The sequence below is a fragment of the Sus scrofa genome, chromosome Y, assembly GCF_000003025.6.
Source record: "Sus scrofa isolate TJ Tabasco breed Duroc chromosome Y, Sscrofa11.1, whole genome shotgun sequence".
NCBI classification, from domain to species: Eukaryota; Metazoa; Chordata; class Mammalia; order Artiodactyla; family Suidae; genus Sus; species Sus scrofa.
In genome coordinates, this window is record NC_010462.3 from 9562001 (window position 1) to 9584333 (window position 22333).

The following is a 22333-nucleotide window of genomic DNA, read 5'->3' on the forward strand; positions in this document are numbered from 1 at the left end:
TGTCTTCCCAGATCTTGGTGTAAGAGTAAAGGATATAGTAGGCATATTTGGAGTCAGTCTAAATGTTTGCCTCTTATCCTGAAGTAAGACAAGGGCTTGAGGAAGGGCAATGAATTCTGCCTTTTGGGCAGTGGTTCCTACCAGAAGAGAGTTAGATTCTGTGACCTCCTTAGGAGAAACTACTGCATGTCCTACCCACCCTCTTCCCATGCTGAGAGAAGGAGCTGCCATCAATACACCAGGTAGAAAAAGCCTTAGGCAACGAATGGTTTGAAATGTTAGCAAGGTACAGTGTTTTGAAATCCAAAATTTCCTCACAAGAATGTAATCTTTTCCTGTTGGGGATGGGTGAAAGCATAGGAGGGTTGAGCAGGGGGCTTTTGGCTAAGTGTATGTTGGGTGACTTGATACAACCCAAATGAAGCTCCTGTATTCTGCAGGGAGACAGATTTTGAGTGGCTTTATGTGAGAGAGATCTAGGAGGTTATATGTACACTAGACTGTGGTGGACTGTCTGAAGATGAGTTTTTTGCTCTTGAATGTTAAGAGGGCAGCTGAAGCTAGGGTCCTCAGATAGGCTGGCCATCCCCGGACTGTGGCATAGCTGCTTTGAGAGGTAAGCAACAACTTGAATATCTGGTCCCTTGTCTTGTCTCAACAGACCAAGTGCTGCTTCTTCCCTTTCTGTTGTACAGAGTTTGTGATAAGCCAAGAAGGGGGACCTCAGGCGGAGATAAGGGCCCACTTTAATTTAAAGAATGGAGCTGTAATAGTGACAGCAAGGTCCAGTGGCTCTATTAGAGGCCCTTTGGTGGCTTGGTATAGGGACAGGCCAAAAGTCCAAAGTGGGGGAACCAGATACAGAGGAATCCTACAAGCCCAAGGAAAGATGGGAGTTCCTATTTGAAATGGGAGGATAGAGAAAGGCAATGAGTTGTTTTCTACCTACAGTGGTAGCACAATCTTGGGAGTAATAGAGAGTCCAAGGGATTTTGACCTAGGGGTCCAAAAGTTGAGCTTTAGTGGGAGATACCCAATATCCTTAATCAGCCAGGTGGTTTAAGTGTTGTTGTACGTTTGAGAGATATCATAAGATGGGCTACAGACTAAGAGATCATCCCATCCACATAATGGAGGAGGGTATCAGGGGTGAGAGAGAGTAGTGAGAGCTAAAGCTAAGGCCTGCTCTAAAACCCTGGGGAATGACCATGCAAGTAAGCCGACTTGATTGGTGAGTGTTGGGGATCCATACAGCTAAAGGCAAAAAGGTCTGAGACCTGGTTGTAGAGTGATAGTAAAGAAGGCATCCTTAAGACCAAGTACTGTGAAACTATAGATATCTGGGGGAATAAGAGATAGGCTGGCATAGGGGTTGGCAACCACAGGTGAGCTGGAAGGACTGACGGGTGTATAATGCAGAGATCTTGAATGAGGCAGTAGGAAACTTCTGACTTTTTTACTGGTAGGACTGGAGGGTTGAATGGGGAGAAAGTAGGCCACAGTAAGTTTTGAGAAAGAAGGTAGTTAATGGTAGGTTGGAGGCCCCTTCTGCTCTCCAGGACAAAGGATATTGAAGTGGGCAGGGGTTTGTGGACTGGTCTTTTAACTCAGTTTGAATGGGAGAATGCTGCTGAGCTATGGAATGGGTTGAGGTGTCCCACACCCACGGCAAAAGAACGGAGGCTGGGAGAGGTAGCTTATCATGTTCTGTGTGAGCAAGGGTGAGGAGAGAGGGCTCAGAAAGAGAGACAGGAGTGAGAAGTGTGAGGGAGGCTCTGAAATTAGATAAAATGTCTCTGCCAAGAATTGGGGCTGGACACTTGGTTAATATCAGGAAAGAACAGCTAAAGGGTGTCCCTGCTGAGGTGCAGTTTGGAAGGGGCTTTGGTAAGGGTTTGGAGATGAGACCACCAACATGCACAATAGAGACTTGAGAGGGGTGTTTGTGACCTGTTAATTGAGGTTGTGCTGAGTAAGTGGCCCCTGTGTTGATAAGAAAGGAGACCAGCTTACCTATGACTAGCAGAGTTACCTGGGGCTCTGATGGAGTAGTAGGGGTTGGGACCAGGGGGGTGGTACAGGACACCCTCAGTCTTTTGTGACCAGGCCAAGGAGGCTTAGCAGGTTGAGTTCAATGATTCTGGTCTCTCTGTGGGGAGGTATGTAGTGGGGGAGGGTTGGTCACAGTCAACCTTCCAGGGGCCTCTTTTGTCACACTTGAAACATGCCACTGGAGGGGCCTTGGGGAGGTTGTTTTTGTGAGGGAGCCTATGTATTTGAGAGCCCTGAATGGCAGTTGCCAGCACTGGTGTTTAGCCTGATCTCTTTTTAATTTTTGGCTTTCAGCCTGTTCATCCTGATTAATACCTTGGAGGTGAGGCTCTAGGGATCCTGCTGAGGGGTTTGAGGGCCATCATCCAAATATTTTTGCTTTTTAGGGCCACAGCCACAGCATATGGGAATTTGCAGGCTAGGGGTCAAATCAGAGCTATAGATGCTGGCCTATGCCACAGCCTCAGCCACAGCCACTTGGGATCCAAGCCTCATCTGTGACCGGCATCCCTGGACTCGCTCAGTGGGTGAAGAATCTGGCATTGCCATGAGCTATGATATAGGTCGCAGATGCAGCTCGGATCCCAAGCTGCTGTGGCGTAAGCCAGCAGCTACAGCTCCAATTAGACCCCTAGCCTGGGAACCTCCATATGCCATGGGTATAGCCCTAAAAAGACCAAAAACAAACCAAAAAATTATCCCACAAACTGTTTCAGTAACAACAAAGAGTATTAGTTGGTGAAGTCCAAAAATCGTATCTGGTCTTAAGAAATGCAAATAGTTCTGAAAGTCTGATGTAACCAAATAAAACTAGCACACAGTATGTCTAAAGCTGTAAAGTATATCTAAAGCTCACAGTAGTTATAAGCCAAAGTTAAGAAAAAGGGAAAACATTTTCTGTTATCTCTTCAGGTTTTAGGAATGTGTTTCAGTGCAGAAATGTAAAGTAACTTGTGCATCTTGTAAACCACAAGACAAAAAATGGTATCAAGTTATGCTGACTTCTAAAATTAATCACTGAGGGAGTTCCTGTTGTGGTTCAGGGAGTTAAGGACCTGATGTTGTCTCTGTGAGGATGAACACAGGTGGATTCAATCCCTAGCCTGGCTCATTGTGTTAAAAATCTGGTGTTGCTGTGGTATAGGCTGGCAGCTGCGGTTCTGATTTGATCCTTAGCCCAGGAATTTCCATATGCTGCGGGAATGGCCATAAAAAGAAAAGTTAATCACCGGAGTTCCCATTGTGGTGCAGTGGAAACAAATCTGACCAGTAGACACAAGGATGTGGGTTCAACACCTGACCTTGCTCACTGCATCGGAGATCTGGCATTGCTGTGAGCTGTGGTGTAGGTGGGAGACATGGCTTGGATTCTAAGTTGCTGTTGCTGTGGTGTAGACAGGCAGCGGCACCTCCAATTCTACCTCTAGCCTAAGAACTTCCATATGCCTCGGAGCGGCCCTAAAAAGCAAAAAAAAAAAAAAAAAAGAAAGAAAAGAAAGGAAAAAAAAAGAAAAAGTTAATCACCAAATTCAAAGAATTTTTCCAGGTTCATTATTATTTTCTTTCAGTATTGTTTCCCTGACAACTCTTTAAATCAGTTATCACCTTGACTCCCTCCCTATAGCACTGTAGCAAAGCAGAAGTAAATGTTAAGGTTAAAAACAAACAACTTTGAAGTTTTCCAGTTCTATCAATGCATCCCCCTATGCATTAACAAACAATACATACCTTTTTATCACATTTTTCACAACGGTATGCATTTGCACCTTCCAATAAATCTCCTTTGATATACTGTTCCAAAGAATCAAGAAGGTTTTGGTGATTTCTGATATCTACATTCAGAGTTGTAAAAGATTCTTCACACTCGTATCTAAAGATGTAATTTAAGAAACAGCAAAGGGATTATTACCTAGGTAGCTAAATATTAGCTTGAGTTGTGAACTTGGCAAATAACACATTTGCAGTATGTACGTCAAATGCATTAGCCATAGAATGTTGCTCATAAACAATACGTATCTTTCCCTGACCATTTGCTTTGTCCTGGACAATGTATTAGATTCCATACCCACATTTTTGCTTATCTTCAGCTTTAGAAAAAACCTGCTAGACATATGCATCTATCCCTATTTTACAGATATGGCGACTGCAGGAGAGTGATAGTGAGGACGTGACAAAATACTAATTACACTATAGCTTAGAAGGTAGAGATGAAGCTTGTCTGGACTCGTGGCTTAGTTCTTTATATTCTTTCAGTATACCTATACTATTTAAGTATTAACAATTCGTGGAAGGAGTCCCCATTGCGGCTCAATGGTTAACGAATCTGATTAGGAACCATGAGGCTATGGGTTCGATCCCTGACCTCGCTCAGTGGGTTAAGGATCTGGCATTGCCATGAGCTATGGTATAGGTCGCAGATGCGGCTCGGACCCCAAGCTGCTGTGGCGTAGGCCAGCAGCTACAGCTCTAATTAGACCCCTAGCCTGGAAACCTCCATATGCCGCAGGTGCGGCCCTAAAAAGACACACCCCCACCCACACACCCCCACACCCAAAACACAATTCATGGAAAGAGAAAGGTAAAGACTCATCAAATTGAGAAAAAGTCTATTCATGAACGGATTTTTTTTTTTTTTTTTTTTTTTTTTTTGCTTTTTAGGGGCGTACCCGTGGCATATGGGAGTTCCCAGGCCAGGTGTCAAATCAGAGCTACACTTGCCTGCCTACACCACAGCCACAACAATGCAGGAACCGAGCTGTATCTGCAATCTATACCACAGCTCGTAGCAACACCAGATCCTTAACCCACTGATCGAGGTCAAAGATTGAACCTGTAGTCTCTTGGTTCTTAGATGGACTCATTTTGCTGAGCCATGACAGGAACTCCATGAGCTGAATTTTTAAATGTTCCTCTACTTGTGTGGTACAAAATACCAACAAATATTTATGGCACTTAGATGCCAAGTTCCAACACATGCACAAGTTCAAACATCCAACAAACCTGTACATCTCTCTATTCTACAGAGTCATAAAATTTAGTAGAGAGAGTAGATAACATAGGATGGAGTCAGTCATTTAGACTGTGATGATGTTTTTGGAAAAGGGGCTTTCAGGAATTCCTTTTTTCCTCCGTCCCTCCCTCCTTCCTTCCCTACCTCTCTCTCTCTTTCTTTTTTGTTTTTTTTTTTTTATTTTTTTAGGGCTGCATATGGAGGTTTCCAGGGTAGTGGTCCAATTGGAGCTGTAGCTGCTGGCCTAAGCCACAGCCATAGCAACTTGGGATCTGAGCCGTGTCTGCGACCTACACGACAGCTTACTGTAACGGTGCACCCTTAACTCACTGAGCGAGGCCAAGGACTGATGGGTACTGTCCTCATGGGTACTAATTAGATACATTAACCACCGAGCCACGACGGGAACACCAGAAATTTCTGATGACACCCTTAGAAACTCAGAAAATAGGACATAGAGTATACATTCTCAAACATTAAATCTACTGATCAACATATTAAGAGTGCCCACCACACATAAAGCACAGGGGATATTATGTCTTACAGTCCTTCATACTTGGAAATTTGTAATTCAGATAGAGGGGAAAAAAAAAGCAAGTACACAAATGGAAGTATTTATGAATTGCTTATTACACATTTCCACTGTGATAGGAAACTATCGGCAGAAGAAAAAAGTCTTAGAGGATGAAATGATGTTAACAGTTTCTCCTGCAGTATAGGACATTCTAAAACAAACCAGTACTCAAAAATATTAAAAAAATGTGGGACTCTTACATACTCCTAAACTGTCTTTTAATTAGACATTTCAAATAAAATTAATAAGACTAATTTTGTTGGAATATATACTTCATTTGCCAATGAATATCTTCATTTGCCAGAGCAAAAGAATTATGAATAATTTTGACAACTAAATAAAAAACTAAGGACTGATAGGAACAGGTGACAGAGAATTCACTCACACCAAAATAATATTTACAGAATAAAAGAATGGCTTTCAGAAAATACTACCCTATTTTGATAATTTGAGTGAGAAAGAATTTTGTATTATAGGAAGGCATACTAAGTCAATTACTATTTTAATTATAATATACCAGGTAAATATCTTATGGTAACTACAGTTTTATCAAGAATGCCATTTGATTTCTTAGGATATGACAAAACATACAAATGTAAAGAGAAAATAATGAGACACTGAGTAAAATTACAGAAAATAAATGTTACTTAAACCCCTGTTCCGCAAAACAGTAGGGTGTAACGAAGTGTAATAATTGTCTCTGCTTTCATATGTAAGTACCAGTGAAAATGTTATTTATACTACGGAAAAAATAAAGAAATATTAAGTACGTATTAAAAACGTTATGGAGTTCCCATGGTGGCGCAGCGGAAACAACTCTAGCAGGTTCAATCCCTGGGGATCCAGCATTGCCGTGGGCTGTGGTGTAGGTCGAAGATGCGTCTCGGATCTGTTGCTGTGCCATAGGCCACCAGGCTGCAGCTCTGATGAGACCCTTAGCCTGGGAATCTCCATATACTTCGGGTGCGGCCCTAAAAGGACTAAAAGACCAAAAAATAAAATAAAAATAAAAACGTTAACTAGTACTTACCTATGTGGGCAGCCTTGGCAAATCTTCTGATCAGCAAAGGACCCTCCCAAGACTTGGCTTAGAACAGCTGGATGTCCTAAAGCTTTTAAAGCTTCGTCTAAACTATCCACCAAAGAATTAAAAAACTCTAAGGCGTCGTGTTGTTCACGTAGATTAACAGGTTCACCCCAAAGCCTAAGAGAAAAACAGAAAAAGTGATATTCTCCATCCTCAGAATGTATGTATTTTTTTCTTAAAATAAAAACAACAATGAGATTAGAAATACAGGTTGACGCTGTGTTCCTTTACATGGAAAAGGGAAGTAAACCAATGCATATTACGTATTGGATGGAAAAAGGAATAGAAGTGAAGCTTACGGTAAAATAGGTACTCCAGTGTTGAATGGCAGGTGTTAAGAACTATGTCTGTTTTGGAGTTCCCCTTGTGGCTCAGTGGTTAACGAACCCAACTAGTATCCACAAGGACACGGGTTTGATCCCTGGCCTTGCTCAGCAAGTTAAGGATCCTGTGTTGCCTTGAGTTGTGGTGTAGGCTGCAGATTCAGCTTGGATCTGGCATTGCTGTGGCTGCGGAGTAGGCCGGCAGCTATAGTTCCGATTCACCTTCCAGCCTGGGAACCTCCATGTGCCATGGGTGCGGCCCTAAAAAGACAAAAGACAAAAAATTTGTGTTTGCTTTATAAAACACTATATTCATGAATTCTGGATTCAGGTAAAAAACTAAAAATACGTTAGTGCTATATTGAATTTAGGTATATAATTCACATAATTAATTCCATTATCTCATCAAGATGAGAAGGAAAACAATCATATATGGATATTATAATGACTACTTTCATTTAATTCTGCTTAAATCTGGGGTTACTACACTGTGAAATTCATAGCTATTTATCCATAACTAAAGCAATTTTTCCAAGTGAAAAGAGAAGATTTCCTCTATTCTAGAGTTAATGTATATTTTGCAATGTGAATGGATTTAAAACATAAGCCAACCAATCTTGAGAAAACAAAATACTGTGTGCACACAAAATGAAAACCGAGGCTGTGAAAACCCAGGTCATTCAGGAAGATCTCAAACAACATCCAATTTAATATTTATAGAATAATGTACATAAGAGAACAGAAACAGATTCAACTTTAGCAAAAGACAAGGCAAAACCTTTTTTTTTTTTTTCCCCTTTTCTTTTTGGCTGCAATTCAGACTTAAGCCACAGCTGCAGCAACACCTTAACCCAGTGTGTAAGGTGGGGACTGAACCTGTGTCCCACCACTCCCAAGACACTCCCATTTGCCACAGAAGGAACTCAGAGACAAGGCCAAATATTAAACCTGCTGAGAAAGGTTACTTTCTTCTGTGTATGGGGGTATGCTTTAAACAATTTAAAAAATTGGCTGCTAATTTTAAAAAATTACTTTTAAATTCACACATAGTAACACTCAATCTTCCTGAAGCACAGTTTATGATCTTTACCAAATACAAGCTGTTGTGTAACAACCACCACTAGCAAGATACCAAACCATACCTCAATCCCTCACCAAATTTTCTTTCTTTTTTTTAGGGTTGCACATACAGGCTAGGGGTTGAATCAGAGCTACAGCTGCTGGTCTATTACAGAGCCACAGCAATGCCAGGTTCAGGCCACCTCTGAGACCTACATCACAGTTTGAGGCAATGCCACTGAGCAGGTCCAGGAAATGAATCCAAATCCTAGTCAGGTTCATTTCGACTGAGCCACAACGAAAATTCCATTCCCCAAGTTTTCTAGTGCCACCGTTCTAATACAATACCTATTTCCTTGAATCGACTTTTTAAGTGTTACAGTTCCCTAATTATTCTGTTTCAAAGTCACCCAAAGTGTACATGCTAGTCAGTATTTCACAGTGTCACTATTTTTTTTTTTACCAATCTAATTGATGTATGTACAGTGGTATTTCATTGCATGCTTTCATTCACTTCCAATTTAGAAACACTGCATTTAAATTGCTTTTCTTATAGAAGGCATATAAATTAGTTCTATTTATCTTATCTGACAAACGGTCTTTTAACTGGATCGCTTTACATCTTATGTTAGTGCTATATTGAATTTAGGTGTATAATTCACATAATTCCATTATCTTATCCTTTGTTTCCTGACCCTTTCTGAATTATTTAAATATGTATTGATATTATATTTCAATGCATCTAGTGGTGTTTTGCTATGTATCTCTTCGTATTTATTTTAATGTAATAACTCTAAGCTATTACTCAGATCATTCTTAACTTGCCATGCAGAGTTATTTTCTAATTCAACTAACTCACAAAAGCCTCATAGCCAAATAATGGCCTTTACATTTCTCTCTTTATAATTAATAAACGTATTATAATAACACACACTAAATGATCTCTCTATGGCTATTTTGCTTTTGATATTTAGTTAGTTAGTTAGTTATTGATTTCTTTTTTCCAGGACTATACCAGCAGCACATGGAAGTCCCCTGGCTAGGGTTTGAATTGGAGCCTTGGCCGCTGGCCTACACCACAGCAACAGCAATGCCAGATCTGGCCTGCATTCATGACCTATGCTGGATCCTTTCACCCACTGAAGGAGGCCAGGGATCAAACGCATATCCTCACGGACACTAGTCAAATTCTTAACCTGCTAAGCCACAATGGGAACTCTTGCTTTCAATATCTAAACAAATTTAAAGAAATCAGAGAAGAGTGTTATAAATATCCAGTATTTCGCATTTGTTTCTCTGCTTTTATTCTTGAAATTCCAAGTTTTCCCTAATCAGAACTATGTTTAGAATTTCTTTTAAAGCAGATTTGATTGTGAATAAATTCTTTCCAAATTTCCCTTTATTTGAAAATGTACTTAGGGAATTTCCCTGTCCCTTCAGAGAATATTTTTATTAGATAAAGAATACTGAGTTCGGAGTTCCCTTTGTCGCTCAGCGGTTAACAATCTCAACTACAATCCATGAGGATGTGGGTTCAATCCCTGGCCTTGCTCAGTGGTGAAAGATCCAGCATTGCCGTGAACTGTGGTGTATGTCAGACCATCGCTCAGATCCCGGGTTGCTGTGGCTGTGGTGTTGGGTGGCAGCTGCAGCTCCAATTCAACCCCTAGCCTGCGAACCTCCGTAAGCCTAGGGTGCGCCCCTAAAACAAAGAAACAAACAAAAACAAACAAACAAAAGGACACCGAGTTCTTTATTTTTCCCTTTGTTTCCCATGTCTTTGTTATCTGCTCAAGGAAATCACTACCAAATCCAATATCATGAAGCTTTTCTTCTTTGTTTTCTTCTAAAAGTCCTATCATTTACCGTTTAGGTTTTTGGTCTATTTGGTAAGATGGAAAGACCGAAACCTTTGTTCTAAGATCAGGAATACGGGCAAGGATGCCTGTTTTTCACATCAATATAGCTGGCAAAAAAAAAAAAAAAGAAAGAAAGGCATCCAAACTGGAAATTCTAAAAATCCAACAAAAAAACCCTGCTAGAATTCAGTAAATTCAACAGAGTTGCAAGATCCAAAAATCAACACCTAAAAATCAAGTATGGAAGGGTTATTATTAATGCATACAGAGTTTCAGTTTAGGAAGATGAAAAGTTTTGAAGGTGGATGATGACATACAAAATGCCAATGTTACTGAACTATATACCAGCAAAAATTTAAACAGTATACTAACTTCTGTGTTATATACATTTCACCATGAAAAAATTTCAGTAAACTGGAGTAAAAACCTGAAGAAGAAAAAATAGGCAAAAAGGACTTCATCAAAATATAAAATTTTTCTGCATCAAAAGATACTACTAAGAAGGAGCTCCAGTTGTGGCTCAGTGCTAATAACTAATATCCATGAGAACATAGGTTCGATCGCTGGCATTGCTCAGTGGGTTAAAGATCTGGCGCTGGAGCTCCCATCATGGATCAGTGGAAACAAATAAGACTAGTATGCATGAGGTTGCAGTTTGACCCCTGGCCTTGCCCCCCAGTGGGTTAAGGACTGGGCATTGCCATGAGCTGTGGTATAGGTTGCAGACTCAGCCCAGATCCTGCTGTTGCTGTGGCTGTGGCATAGGCCAGGAAGCTGTAGCTCTGATTTGACCCCACATGCCATGGGTGCACACACACACCCAAACATAAAGCACAAATGGCCAATGGCCACTAGGTACATGAAAATGAGGCAGAATAATAACTCAGATAGTGGAGGAGCACACGCTTTGAAGCATTCTTAGCTATGGCTATTGATTAACGTTTTATGGCATAAGGGCTCCAGAGAGTAACATCCCCATTGGGCTTGTTTACTACAGGGAGATGGACATTAATCTCTAACCCACTCCTCAACTGATACGAAAGCAATGAAAGGAATGGTGACTCTCTCTCAGTCTAAGGGAAGAGAAGGGAAAAGAAACCATAAAATTTCCATCCCTAAGACCCCTATTGGACAAGGACTGATATAGGTAACTGGGCAAGGCCAGTGGGAGAAAACCACATCTTTCTGGAACCTGCACTGGTAACCCCATCTTTAAGGTATAAAAACCCCTATAAGACAATAGAAAGGAGGGCCATCCTGGGAACTGTTTGCTTTCCCGTAATAAAGACTTTGCTTGCTTGCTGCCTGTGTGTTCTCAAAGTCCGTTCACTGGCTTCGTGAACAAGAACACAGATTCCAACAACAACTTTCTGACATCAAAAAGATGCTCTGCACTGAAACACAGCAGAGCCCTTTGGAGCCTTTGGACACAAATCCTTTCTCTGTCCCCCATTTCTTTCTCTTGTCTTTTTAGGGCCAGACCCATCGCATATGGAAGCCCTCAGGTCAAATCGGAGCTGTAACCGCCGGGCTATGCTACAGCAATGCCATATCCAAGCCATGTCTGGATCTACACCACAGCTCATGGCAACACCAGATCCTTTAACTCACTGAGCAAGGCCAGGGATTGGAACCTGAATCCTCTTGGGTTCACTACCACTGAGCCATGATGGAACTCCCCCACTTCCCGTCTGTAGGACATGGGCCTCCTTCAGCCTCCATGACCTTCTCCGAGTTCCCAGGGGCAGGTTCAGACAGGTGCTGGTCAGGGAAGGGAGGGGAGGCAGAGACCAGGGAGGAGCCGTCAAGACACAACAGCACCGCCTTGGGGCAGGTTCTGGTTCCCTCTCAAAGAATACACATAATGATGTCTTTGAGCTTTTCTGCAGAATTATAACCCGCAACAAACGGAAGTTGTTAAGTACGTGAAGATTTATTTTTTGTAGGACCACAAGAACCAGTCCCAGGCTCTGAAGAATGAAAGCTTACATCTACCCTGACCCTTATTTGTTGCCCTATTTTCCAGCCCCCAAGGGAGGGCAGAGTTATTTAGGGCATTAGCCTGTTGTGACCTCCTTTGCCAAAGAAAGCAATAAAATTTTTTTTTCTCCTTCACCCAAAACTCTGTCTCCATGCTTCTATTTGGCACCAGTGAACAGAGGCCACTGGTGCATTTGAAAAAAATGCTGCTAGTCATTATGGAAACAGAAATTAAAACCAAAGTGATTTTACCACGCTACCTCTACTAGAAGGTCTACATTAAAGAAGCAAAACAAAAACCAAACCCAAAACAACGCAAAAATCCTACATGACCACCACCAAAACAACACAAACCCCCAAACGCCATATATACTGGCATGGATTTGAAAAACCGCAACCCTCTTATTTTGGTGGTGAGAAAGTAAGATGTTACAATGGAATGTTTAAGCTTACAGAGTTAGCCTATTACCCAGCAATTGCAATCCTAAATATATACTAAAAGAAATAAAAACTTAAATCCATACAAAAACTTAACACGAGTGTTCGCTGAAGCACTATTCACAATGACTAAAAGGTAGAAGCCATTCAAAGGTTCATCAATTGCTAAGCAATTAACCCAAAACATGGTGTACCTACGCAAAACGGAGTATCAATTCGGCCATGAGATGAAGTGATGAGAATATTCGGGAACCAGACAGTGGGATGATGATACTCGTGACAGTACAAACATTTTAAATATACTTAAGAGCCACTACTTTTAAATGGTTACATTGGTGAATTCTGTTACATAAACCTTGCCAAAAAAACCCACAAAGCAAAAACCCCCCACACATTATGAGCACAATGTGTGTCTAGATTATAGGTTAATACCAAAGTGCTTGATAAACTGAGCTTCTCCCTAACATAGAAAGAGTAACTGTGAAGACAAAAATCATAAATATAAACTTACTGTAATTTATTTATTTATTTTGTCTTTCTCTCATTTTTCAGGGCTGCACCCACAGCATATGGAGGTTCTCAGGCTAGGGGTCCAATCAGAGCTGTGGCCGCCAGCCTACGCCAGAGCCACAGCAACACGGGATCTGAGCTGCATCTGCAACCTACACCAGAGCTCACGGCAACGACGTATCCTTGAACCCACTGAGTGAGGCCAGGGATCAGACCTGTGTCCTCATGGATGTCAGCCAAGTTTGTTAACGCTGAGCCATGAAGGGAATTCCCAAACTTACTGTAATTTAGAACATTTAAATTCAATCACAGTGGAGTTCCTGTTGTGGTTCAGCAGTTAAGGAATGTGATTAGTGTCCATGAGGATGAAGGCCTTGCTCAGTGGGTTAAGGCTCCCGCATTGCCACGAACTGTGGTGTAGGTTGCAGACACAGCTTGGATTCTGTGTCGCTGTAGCTGCGGTATAAGCTGGCAGCTACAACTCCAATTTGACCCCTAGCCTGGGAACATCCATGTGCCACAGGTGCAGCCTTGAAAAGCAAAAAAAAAAAAAAAAGAAAAGAAAAAAGAAAAGACAATCACAGGAATTTTTTATTTTAATAAGAAAAACGATACACATTTACAGATCTAGCTATACCTAGAGGCAGAAATATGCATGCATGTTATGTTTTGATATGTAATTATAATTACATAGAAATGAACACACAAAAATAACTGAGTATACGATGTTTAAGACAAAAGCTCATAATATAGTAATCTGAAATAATGAGGGCAGAAATGTTGACTAGAATACTGAAAAAGGAGTTCCCACTGTGGCTCAGCAGGTTAAGAATCTGACTAGTATCCATGAGGATGCTGGTTTGATTCCTTGCCTCAATCAGCTAACAATCCAGCATTGCCATGAGCTGTAGCAATGACTGCAGCTATGGCTAGGATCAGGTGTAGCTGTCCCTGTGGTGTAGGCCAGCTGATTCATCCCTAGCCCAGGAAATTCCGTATGTTGCAGGTGTGGCCAAAAAAGGGAAAAAAAAAAAAAAAAAAAAAAAAAAAAAAGAATACTGAAAAAACATATTGAGCCAGAGACAGGATAAGTTAAGAAAAGAAATCTGTACAGTAAAAGGTAGAGACAAGTGCGGTATTTGCCCGCTGATGGAAGTGGAAGAGGAAAGATAACACATGCGGTAGGAAATGTTACATATGCAAATCACCCATGACCTAGGCTGAGAATTTAATTTATAAAATATAGAGTTATATTGAGAGATAATGGGTATCACAGTACTATAAATACATGAGTTTCAAAAGAAGTCTCTATCAAATCTACTTAGGAGGTACTTTGCCGAAAGAATTCTAAACCTCCTATATAGGATTATTCTATACAGTAATGAGAGCTGTGTAATTACAGCAGTAACTGGGCATAACACAAAGTAGGCATTGATAAAATTAGTGTAAGAAACATAATTACACTTTTAAAATCTAAAAATAGGAGTTCCCCTTGTGGCTCAGAGGGGCTAAGAACCTGACTAGTATGCCTGAGGATACAGGTTTGATCTCTGGCCTTACTCAGTGGATTAAGGATCTGGTGTTGCTGCAAGTTACAGCAGAGGATGCAGATGCAGCTTGGATCCCATGTTGTGGCGGTTGTGGGGCAGGCCTGCAGCTGCAGCTCCAGTTTGACCCCTAGCCTAGGAATTTCCATATGCCCCAGGTGTGGCCCTAAGAAGAAAATAAAAATCTAAAAATAGAGTAAATTTTATCAGTCATGTGAGTAGGAAGCTAGTAAACCAATTATTTTATAAAGAAAAATAAAACAGTATCTATACTAGTTTTCACACACACACACACACACACACACACACACACAAGGTTAACTAATTGATGAGTAAGCTTCTCTTCACAGACCAAATCTAGTTAATGAATATCTGATGATGAAATTAGAATACCACCATACTCTAACCATAATGAAAATATGGACTTAGTGATGACTAAATGACTAAACATCACAAAATGAAATATATACATTTGTATTACTCCAAGGAAGTAAATCACCACCTATGAAGCAGTCTTGCCTGCTGCAAATGTGGCACAACATATTTCAATTTGCTCAGACTTCTTAATCATGGCTAAGAAAACTATAGCCCATGAGTCAAATCTAACCCATTGTCTATATATAACCCCAGAATTTGAGAATGGTTTTATATATATTTAAATGGCTAGAAAAAAATCAAAATAGTATTTCATAAGGGAAAATGTGAAATTCCAATTTTGATGTCCATAAACAAAGTCTTATTGGAATAACCACATCATACTCATTTATGTATTGTTTATGGTTGCTTTCTTGTTACAGCAGCAGAGCAGCTCTGACGGAGCATATAACCTGCAAGCCTAAAAATTACAAGGACAGAGACAAAGAAAATACTAAAAAACTACTAGAATGCAATCAGGAAAATCTAGACTGTGGGGAATTATCCAGGGCAAAGTACCAAGTTTCTTTATTGATAAATGCAAACAAACAAAAACCCCAAAATAACAACCTACCCACAAAATATCCTCTACCAAAATCCCAACAACCCAGCTACTGAGAGAGAATGAGAAGAGAGAAACTTGAATTTTTGTTTTTATTTTATTTTGAGGGGGTCTCTTTTTGTCTTTTTTTTAGGGCCACACCCGCGGCATATGGAGGTTCCCAGGCTAAGGATCCAACCAGAGCTGTAGCCACCGACCTACACCAGAGCCACAGCAACGTCAGATCCAAGCCACTTCAACCTACACCACAGTTCACGGCAATGCCAGATCCTTAAGCTACTTAGCGAGGTCAGGGATCAAACCCAAAACCTCATGAATGCTAGTCAGATGCATAAACTGCTGAGCCAAAATGAGAACTCTAGGAAACTTGAAATTTTTTTTTTTTTTTTTTTGGTGTCCTTTGTTTTTTTAGGGCTGCACCCTAAAACCGAAGCATATGGAAGTTTTCAGGCAGGGGTCAGAAATCAGAGCTACAGCTGCCAGCCTGTGCCACAGGCACAGCAACATGGGGTCCGACCTACACCACAGCTCACGGCACCGCCAGATCCTTAATCCAGTGAGCGAGGCCAGGGGTTGAAGCCGCAACCTCATGGTTACTAGTCGGGTTTGTTAGCCACTGAGCCACTACAGGAACTCCATTTTTCTTTTCTTTTCTTTTCTTTTTCTTTTTGGAATTTTAAAAGAAACTCATGAGACCCAACTGTAGTATATATACCCAATCATACCATAAAAAATAATTTTTTTAAATAATTGGATAAATTTGAATTGTGGGATGTAGGAATAATAGTAAGTTTTTATTTAAGTTAGGTGTGATAACAGTATCATCATAATGCTTTTTTTTTTTTTTTTTTTTTTTTTGGTCTCTTTGCCTTTTCTAGGGCTGCTCCCATGGCATATGGAGGTTCCCAGGCTAGGGGTCTAATCGGAGCTGTTGCTGCTGGCCTACGCCAGAGCCACAGCAACGCCAGATCCGAGCTGTGTCTGTGACCTACACCACAGCTCATGGCAACGCCAGATCCTTAACCCACTGAGCAAAGCCAGGGATCGAACCCGCAACCTCATGGTTCCTAGTTGGATTCGTCAACGACTACACCACGACAGGAACTCCATAATGCTTATTTTAAATCCTAGGAAAACATAAATGAAATCGTTATATAGATAAAAATAGTAGGTGTGGCATTTGCTTCAGCTGACAACTGCTGAATCAAGGAGACGACTACATTTTAGCATTGTTTTTCTGTCTAACTCAAAAGTTTTTCATAGTAAAAGGTTAATGACATCTTAAGAAACTAAAGAACCCTCCCTAGGGTAATTTTTATGTCTTCCTCTTGGGGCAATGATAAAGAACAAGATGACAAAGAAGGCCAATTTAAAGTAATTTTATCACTTATTTTAAATAATTATATATCATATACATACAAATCACTTATATCTGACTCACTCTGCATACACTTAAAACACTGTAAATCAACTATACTGCAATTAACATATACTTAGAAGTACAGAGTTAGTATAAAGAAATTTTTATAAAACTGAAATCATCATCCACCCCAAATTTACCTGAACTGTTTCCAAAATCCTCTGGGCACATAGTATTGTAGCCGGGAAGCAGCCAAATGACCAAAGATGACCTGAAGGTGTCTTAGGACACCAATATTGTACTCTTTCCTATCTTCTGTTTTGCTTAATGCTGGTTTGTCCTCAAACTGATGAGTATATCCAAATACATCATCTCGGGGATCAACATTACTCTAAAGGTCAAAAAATCATGGATGATCTAATTTAACTTCAAAAAAGTGCAATAAGTTGAGACAAATACAAACAAATGAATAAGGACTTCCATTATTTTATACTCTGAAAATCTAAAGCACATAACATTCAATTTATAGCATTAGTGTTTATCATCACAAATTCACATTAATAAAATAACAGAATAATCTTCAACATCCACTGGGAGCAGTATTAAGAGAAAAAAGTTTAGTTGAATAAACAGAATTGGAGACAAGTGAGTGCTTTACATAATAAACCTTGGGGAAGAGTTCCCTGGTGGCATAGTCATTAAGGATTTGGCATTGCCACTGCTGAAGGTCGGGTCACTTCTGTGGTGCAGGTTCAATTCCTGGCTGAGGAATTTCTGTATGCCACAGAAGCAGCCAAAACCAAACCAAAACAAAAATGTTGAGAAATAACTTACTTAACCTTTCTAGGATTCAGTTTCTTTCTTTAAGAAAATGCATTCTTCATAGATTGTATCATGTGATATAATTCATGTGATACAATCAGAATCATTAATAATCAGTAAAAATAGCCATAAGAGTATCTTTGGCAGAAACAGTTCCATCAACAGAAGCTCTAAAGGTCTTAATCACTCTTCAAATAATAATTTACTTGTTTTACAAAGAACTTTTTACATTATTGGCTCTGCATATGAGGCTTATTTTACAAAGGTAAATAATACTCAGATCCTATTTTTGAAAAGCTCATACTCCAGGCAAAGAAACTAATAAACAAGCAGACAACCACACTGTTGTGCTGAGACAACATAAGGCACGGGGTCAAGTAGCAAAAGTAGATAGCTATCCTGACAGTCCCTTTTTTTTGCCTTATTTTTTCTTGCAGTATGACTAGCTGTCTCTAACTTGGCATCCTAGCAGTGAGATGAACTATAGAACTAGGATTTAAAATTCTAATTTTCTTTCAAATAGTTGTTCTTAACTATGCATTGCTGTGTGCAGCTCATATGGTGATTCTAAAAAAAATGTATACCTGCCCAGACACTATGCCTGGATGGTATAATTTATCAGATTTGAGAAAAGTAAAGGCAGGTATATGTTTCAGAGTGCTTGCAAGTAATGGGAGCCAAACCAGTCTTAGTGAGAGAAGGAAAGAAACACAAGAATGAGGGAAAAACTATTCACTATTGGTAGAAGCATTCTGTCTTCTCTATTCCTAGAAACCTGTATGAAGGAAAAAGTGAAAGACTGATTTAAAAAAAAAAAAAAAAAAACAACCCACAGTTTCTATGTAAGCAAAACCCAAAGTATTCTACATTTTTGTACTTAAGAGGGCTAACACGGTTATATTTACTGTGATCTGCTACAAAAACCTAACTTTTCTATTGCTTTGTTCTGCACTGGATACTTTTGATAGGCAGACTATCTATTACATTAACTAATATCATTAATAAGACTATGTAGCATTATTTAAAGTAGAAGACAAGTCTGTGTCTTTACAAGAAAAAAATTACCCAAGGAAAATATTTAAAGTATCCTAAGAATAAACAAAGATTATGAAAATGATAAATAATACAAAAGGGTCAATTAAATGAAATACTTTAAACGTTAAGAAATGAAAACATTTATCACTTTACAAACTCCAGGTCACACTTACCATGTCTCACAAGATATGATTACATTAACTCTGCTTTTTAAAAAAAACAAATAGAAAAGTTGTGAGATAATGAGCACTCTAATGTGCCACAGGCAGCAGCTCAGAGAGCCTTGTTTTATCACCAAATATAGTTTTAAAAAATCTTATGAGAAATACAATATTTTAAGAGGGAAAAACAGTATCTGGTATCAAGATCTAGCAACACAGAACAAAAGAATTTATAATTAAAACTTACCTCACTCTCTTGTTTCTCATCACTGAACATATCATCATCTATATCACTACCTGTGCCTTCAACTGCAAGAATATTGTTCCTGATGGAAGGAATCATGTACAGCTGCTGGATCACAGAATTCATGTAACAAGTAGCTCCAGCATTTTTGAGTCCCACAAATCCTTTCGGTGGACGGGGTCCAACAGGTGGTAGATATTCCCACTCAGTAAGTGCTTCACAAGCTAAGAGAAGGAAAAAAAGGACCTCATAACATGAAAACAATGATTCTGTGCACCAGCAGATATGCTGTGTTGATAAATTAAAATTAGCAAGAATTTTACCACCACTACAGCAATACTAAGTTAAAAGAGATATGAAATTTGTATTTTATTAAAGTGCCCACTGTACACTGAGGATCTTTAATACAGAAGTACTGTGCTGCGTCTGACAGTCTTCTTCTTTTTTTTTTTTTTTTTTGCTTTTTAGGGCCACACCTGCAGTACATGGAAGTTCCCAGGCTAGGGATCGACACAGAACTACAGCTGCCAGCCTACACCACTGCCACAGTATTGCAGGATCCAAACCCCATCTGTGACCTACACCACAGCTCATGGCAATGCTGAATCCCTAACCCACTAAGCAAGGCCAGGATCAAACCCACATCCTCATGGATACTAGTTGGGTTTGTAAGCTGTGGAGGCTCAACAGGAAATCCCTGATAGTCTTCTTATAAGGACATATTCTTATATGTATAATATTAAATTTCTCAATGTAACCACAATCTTTGCTTTATGTAAGTACCTTCTATATGCTGGGATCAGAACTTTAAAGACAATAAAAAGTACAGACTCTCTCACACTGCTAGTGGAAATGAAAAATGAAAATGGGACAGTCACCATGCAAAAAAGTTTGGCAGTTCCCCACAAGGTCATAATAGGATTCAGCAATTTTACTCCTCGATAACTATTCAAAAGAAATGAAAACCCATATCCAGCTTTTTCAGAGAGCTTCCATGTGGGGAACCACAATGTTTCCATGTGACATCATGCCAGGCCCCACAATCCAAGAGGACAGAAGCTCCTTTGTTCAGGACCTCACTCAATATACATCTATCTACCTATTAGGAATTGCATCCTTTAATATCCTTTTACAATAAAGTGAAAACTAATGAGTGAAAAAAAAAAGAGAATGAAAATGCATATCCAATCTAGTGAATGAAAAAAAAAGAAGAAAAACAGCAACAAAGACCCTCACTCACATTAATTACTTAGACGTTGTACATGAATGTTTGCAGTAGCTGTATTAATAATAGCCAAGAGTAACGGAAAAAAAGTCCTCATATGTTCATCTACTGACATATGGATAAATTAACTTGCTATATCCATATAATAGTCTATCATGTGGCAAAAAAAGAAACAGAATATTACATATACTACAACATAGATGAACACTGAAAACATTATGCTAGGTGAAAGAAGGCAGTCACAAATGACTACATTTTTACAATTCCATTTAAATGGAATGTCCAGCCAGAATAGGCATATGTATAGGGGGAAAAAGTAGATTAGTTCTGCTTAAGGGCAAGGTGGGAGGGGTAGAAAGTGGAGGGAGCTTAGATTGCGATTGCTGAAAGGCACAAAAATTCTTTTGGAGATGATGAAAAGGTTCTGAAGTTAGGTTATGATGATAGTTGCAAAGCTCTAATATTAGACTAAAAGCCATTAAACCGTAGGCTTGAAATAAGTAAACTTTATTGCATATAAATTATATCTCAATGAAGTCATTCAGAACAACTAAGCAGTGGAACTACCACTGTGAAGCAATGGGATCAGAGGCATCTTGGGAGTGCTGGGAGGCAGGTTCAATCCCCAATCCCTGGGTGGCACAGCTAAGGATCCGACAGTCCTCAGATCTGACCCCTGGCCAGTAACTCAATATGCCTCAGAGTGGCCAAAAAAGGAAGGAAAAAAAAAAGAAAAGAAAAACAACCACTTCCCCCATCATATTACATATTACTCTCACACACACAAATTTGAAATTTTTAGTTTAATTACCTACTTTATATGTTATTTATTAATTATATATTAAAGTGATTTAAGATCACTGAGGTTCAAATCATAGTCTCATATCACAAAATCTTTAAATTCTGAGTAAACGTGTTTCCTTCCTTACAAACGGCAAGAGTGAAAACTACTTTGCCTATACCTACAGTTTTACTTTGAGGAACCAATGAGATAATACACTGACAGTGTAACATATATATATAGTGGGAACCATAAATCACGTAAAAACCCTCACCATGTATCATGAAACCAAAAATAACCCAAACATCAATGACTCTCTTGGAGATGGATTACCCAAATTAAAATGTACTGAACTGCAAATTAAATTGCCAATTACAGAATCACATTGACCTTTATACACTTTAGGTAATTACTAGGTAGGAAACTTAGAGCAAAGTGAAGAACCTTGGTAGTATATTCTCTTTTATGTTAAAAACAAACAAACAAGAACTAAGCAAAGGCACATCCACATTTACAACTTGCATATGCAGAGACAGTCTCTGTTCCAGGACTGGATGGGGCATTGGTATGTTTGGCATATATCTCCTTTTATACGCGACTGATATAACTACAAAATTCAGAAGCTAAAAGAGTTAATTTAAATAAAGAGAACAAAGTTTTCAAGAATATCTTTTCATGTACATTCCACAGCACAAATACAGAAACTCCTAAAAATGACTGATATTTTATTTACACTCTTGACAATGTAAGAAAGATAATTTCAGATGTTTTCAAAGATTAGTGTTGACTATATTGCCATGCCTTGGTTTTGTCTTAAGATTTATTGAATTCATTATCTCATTTCTGTTATTTTAACTTACATTCTCTTTCCTTTTGAGTTTTGGTTCTTTTAAGATCTAAAGACAGTTTCCTGCTTTATGGGGACTAACCTGGGCATTAACTGAGAACAAAATGCACTAGAATGTTACCTTCTCACATTTGATCTTCAATACGGAAGTTCCAGGCTAGGGGCTGAATCAGAGCTATAGCTGCTGGCCTACACCAGAGCCACAGCAAAGTCAAATCCAGGCTAAGTCTGTGACCTACACCACAGCTCACGTTAAGACTGGATTCTTAACCCACAAAGCAAGGCCAGGGATTGAACTCTTGTCCTCATGGATACTAGTCGAGTTCATTTCTGCTGTGCCACAGTGAGAACTCTATAACTATAGCATTCTTAAAACTTATATTAAAATAGAAATAGCATTAAGCAATCCCTGAGAGGCTGAAAATCTTTGCCATGCATAAATT

The 22333-nt window shown here is 39.4% G+C and overlaps 1 protein-coding gene across 1 annotated transcript in view; it reads right to left on the bottom strand.

Moving 5' to 3' along the window:
• Positions 3582-22333, bottom strand: part of LOC102162178 (probable ubiquitin carboxyl-terminal hydrolase FAF-X) — a 48494-nt gene continuing 29742 nt past the window's right edge. The window contains exons 12-15 of the mRNA XM_021080895.1: positions 19041-19261; positions 16976-17166; positions 6667-6840; positions 3582-3922 (exon numbers count right to left, since the gene is read on the bottom strand). Coding sequence (XP_020936554.1) covers positions 3763-3922; positions 6667-6840; positions 16976-17166; positions 19041-19261 — 746 coding nt within the window. The 3' untranslated portion in view covers positions 3582-3762. The remainder of the gene's footprint in view (positions 3923-6666; positions 6841-16975; positions 17167-19040; positions 19262-22333) is intronic.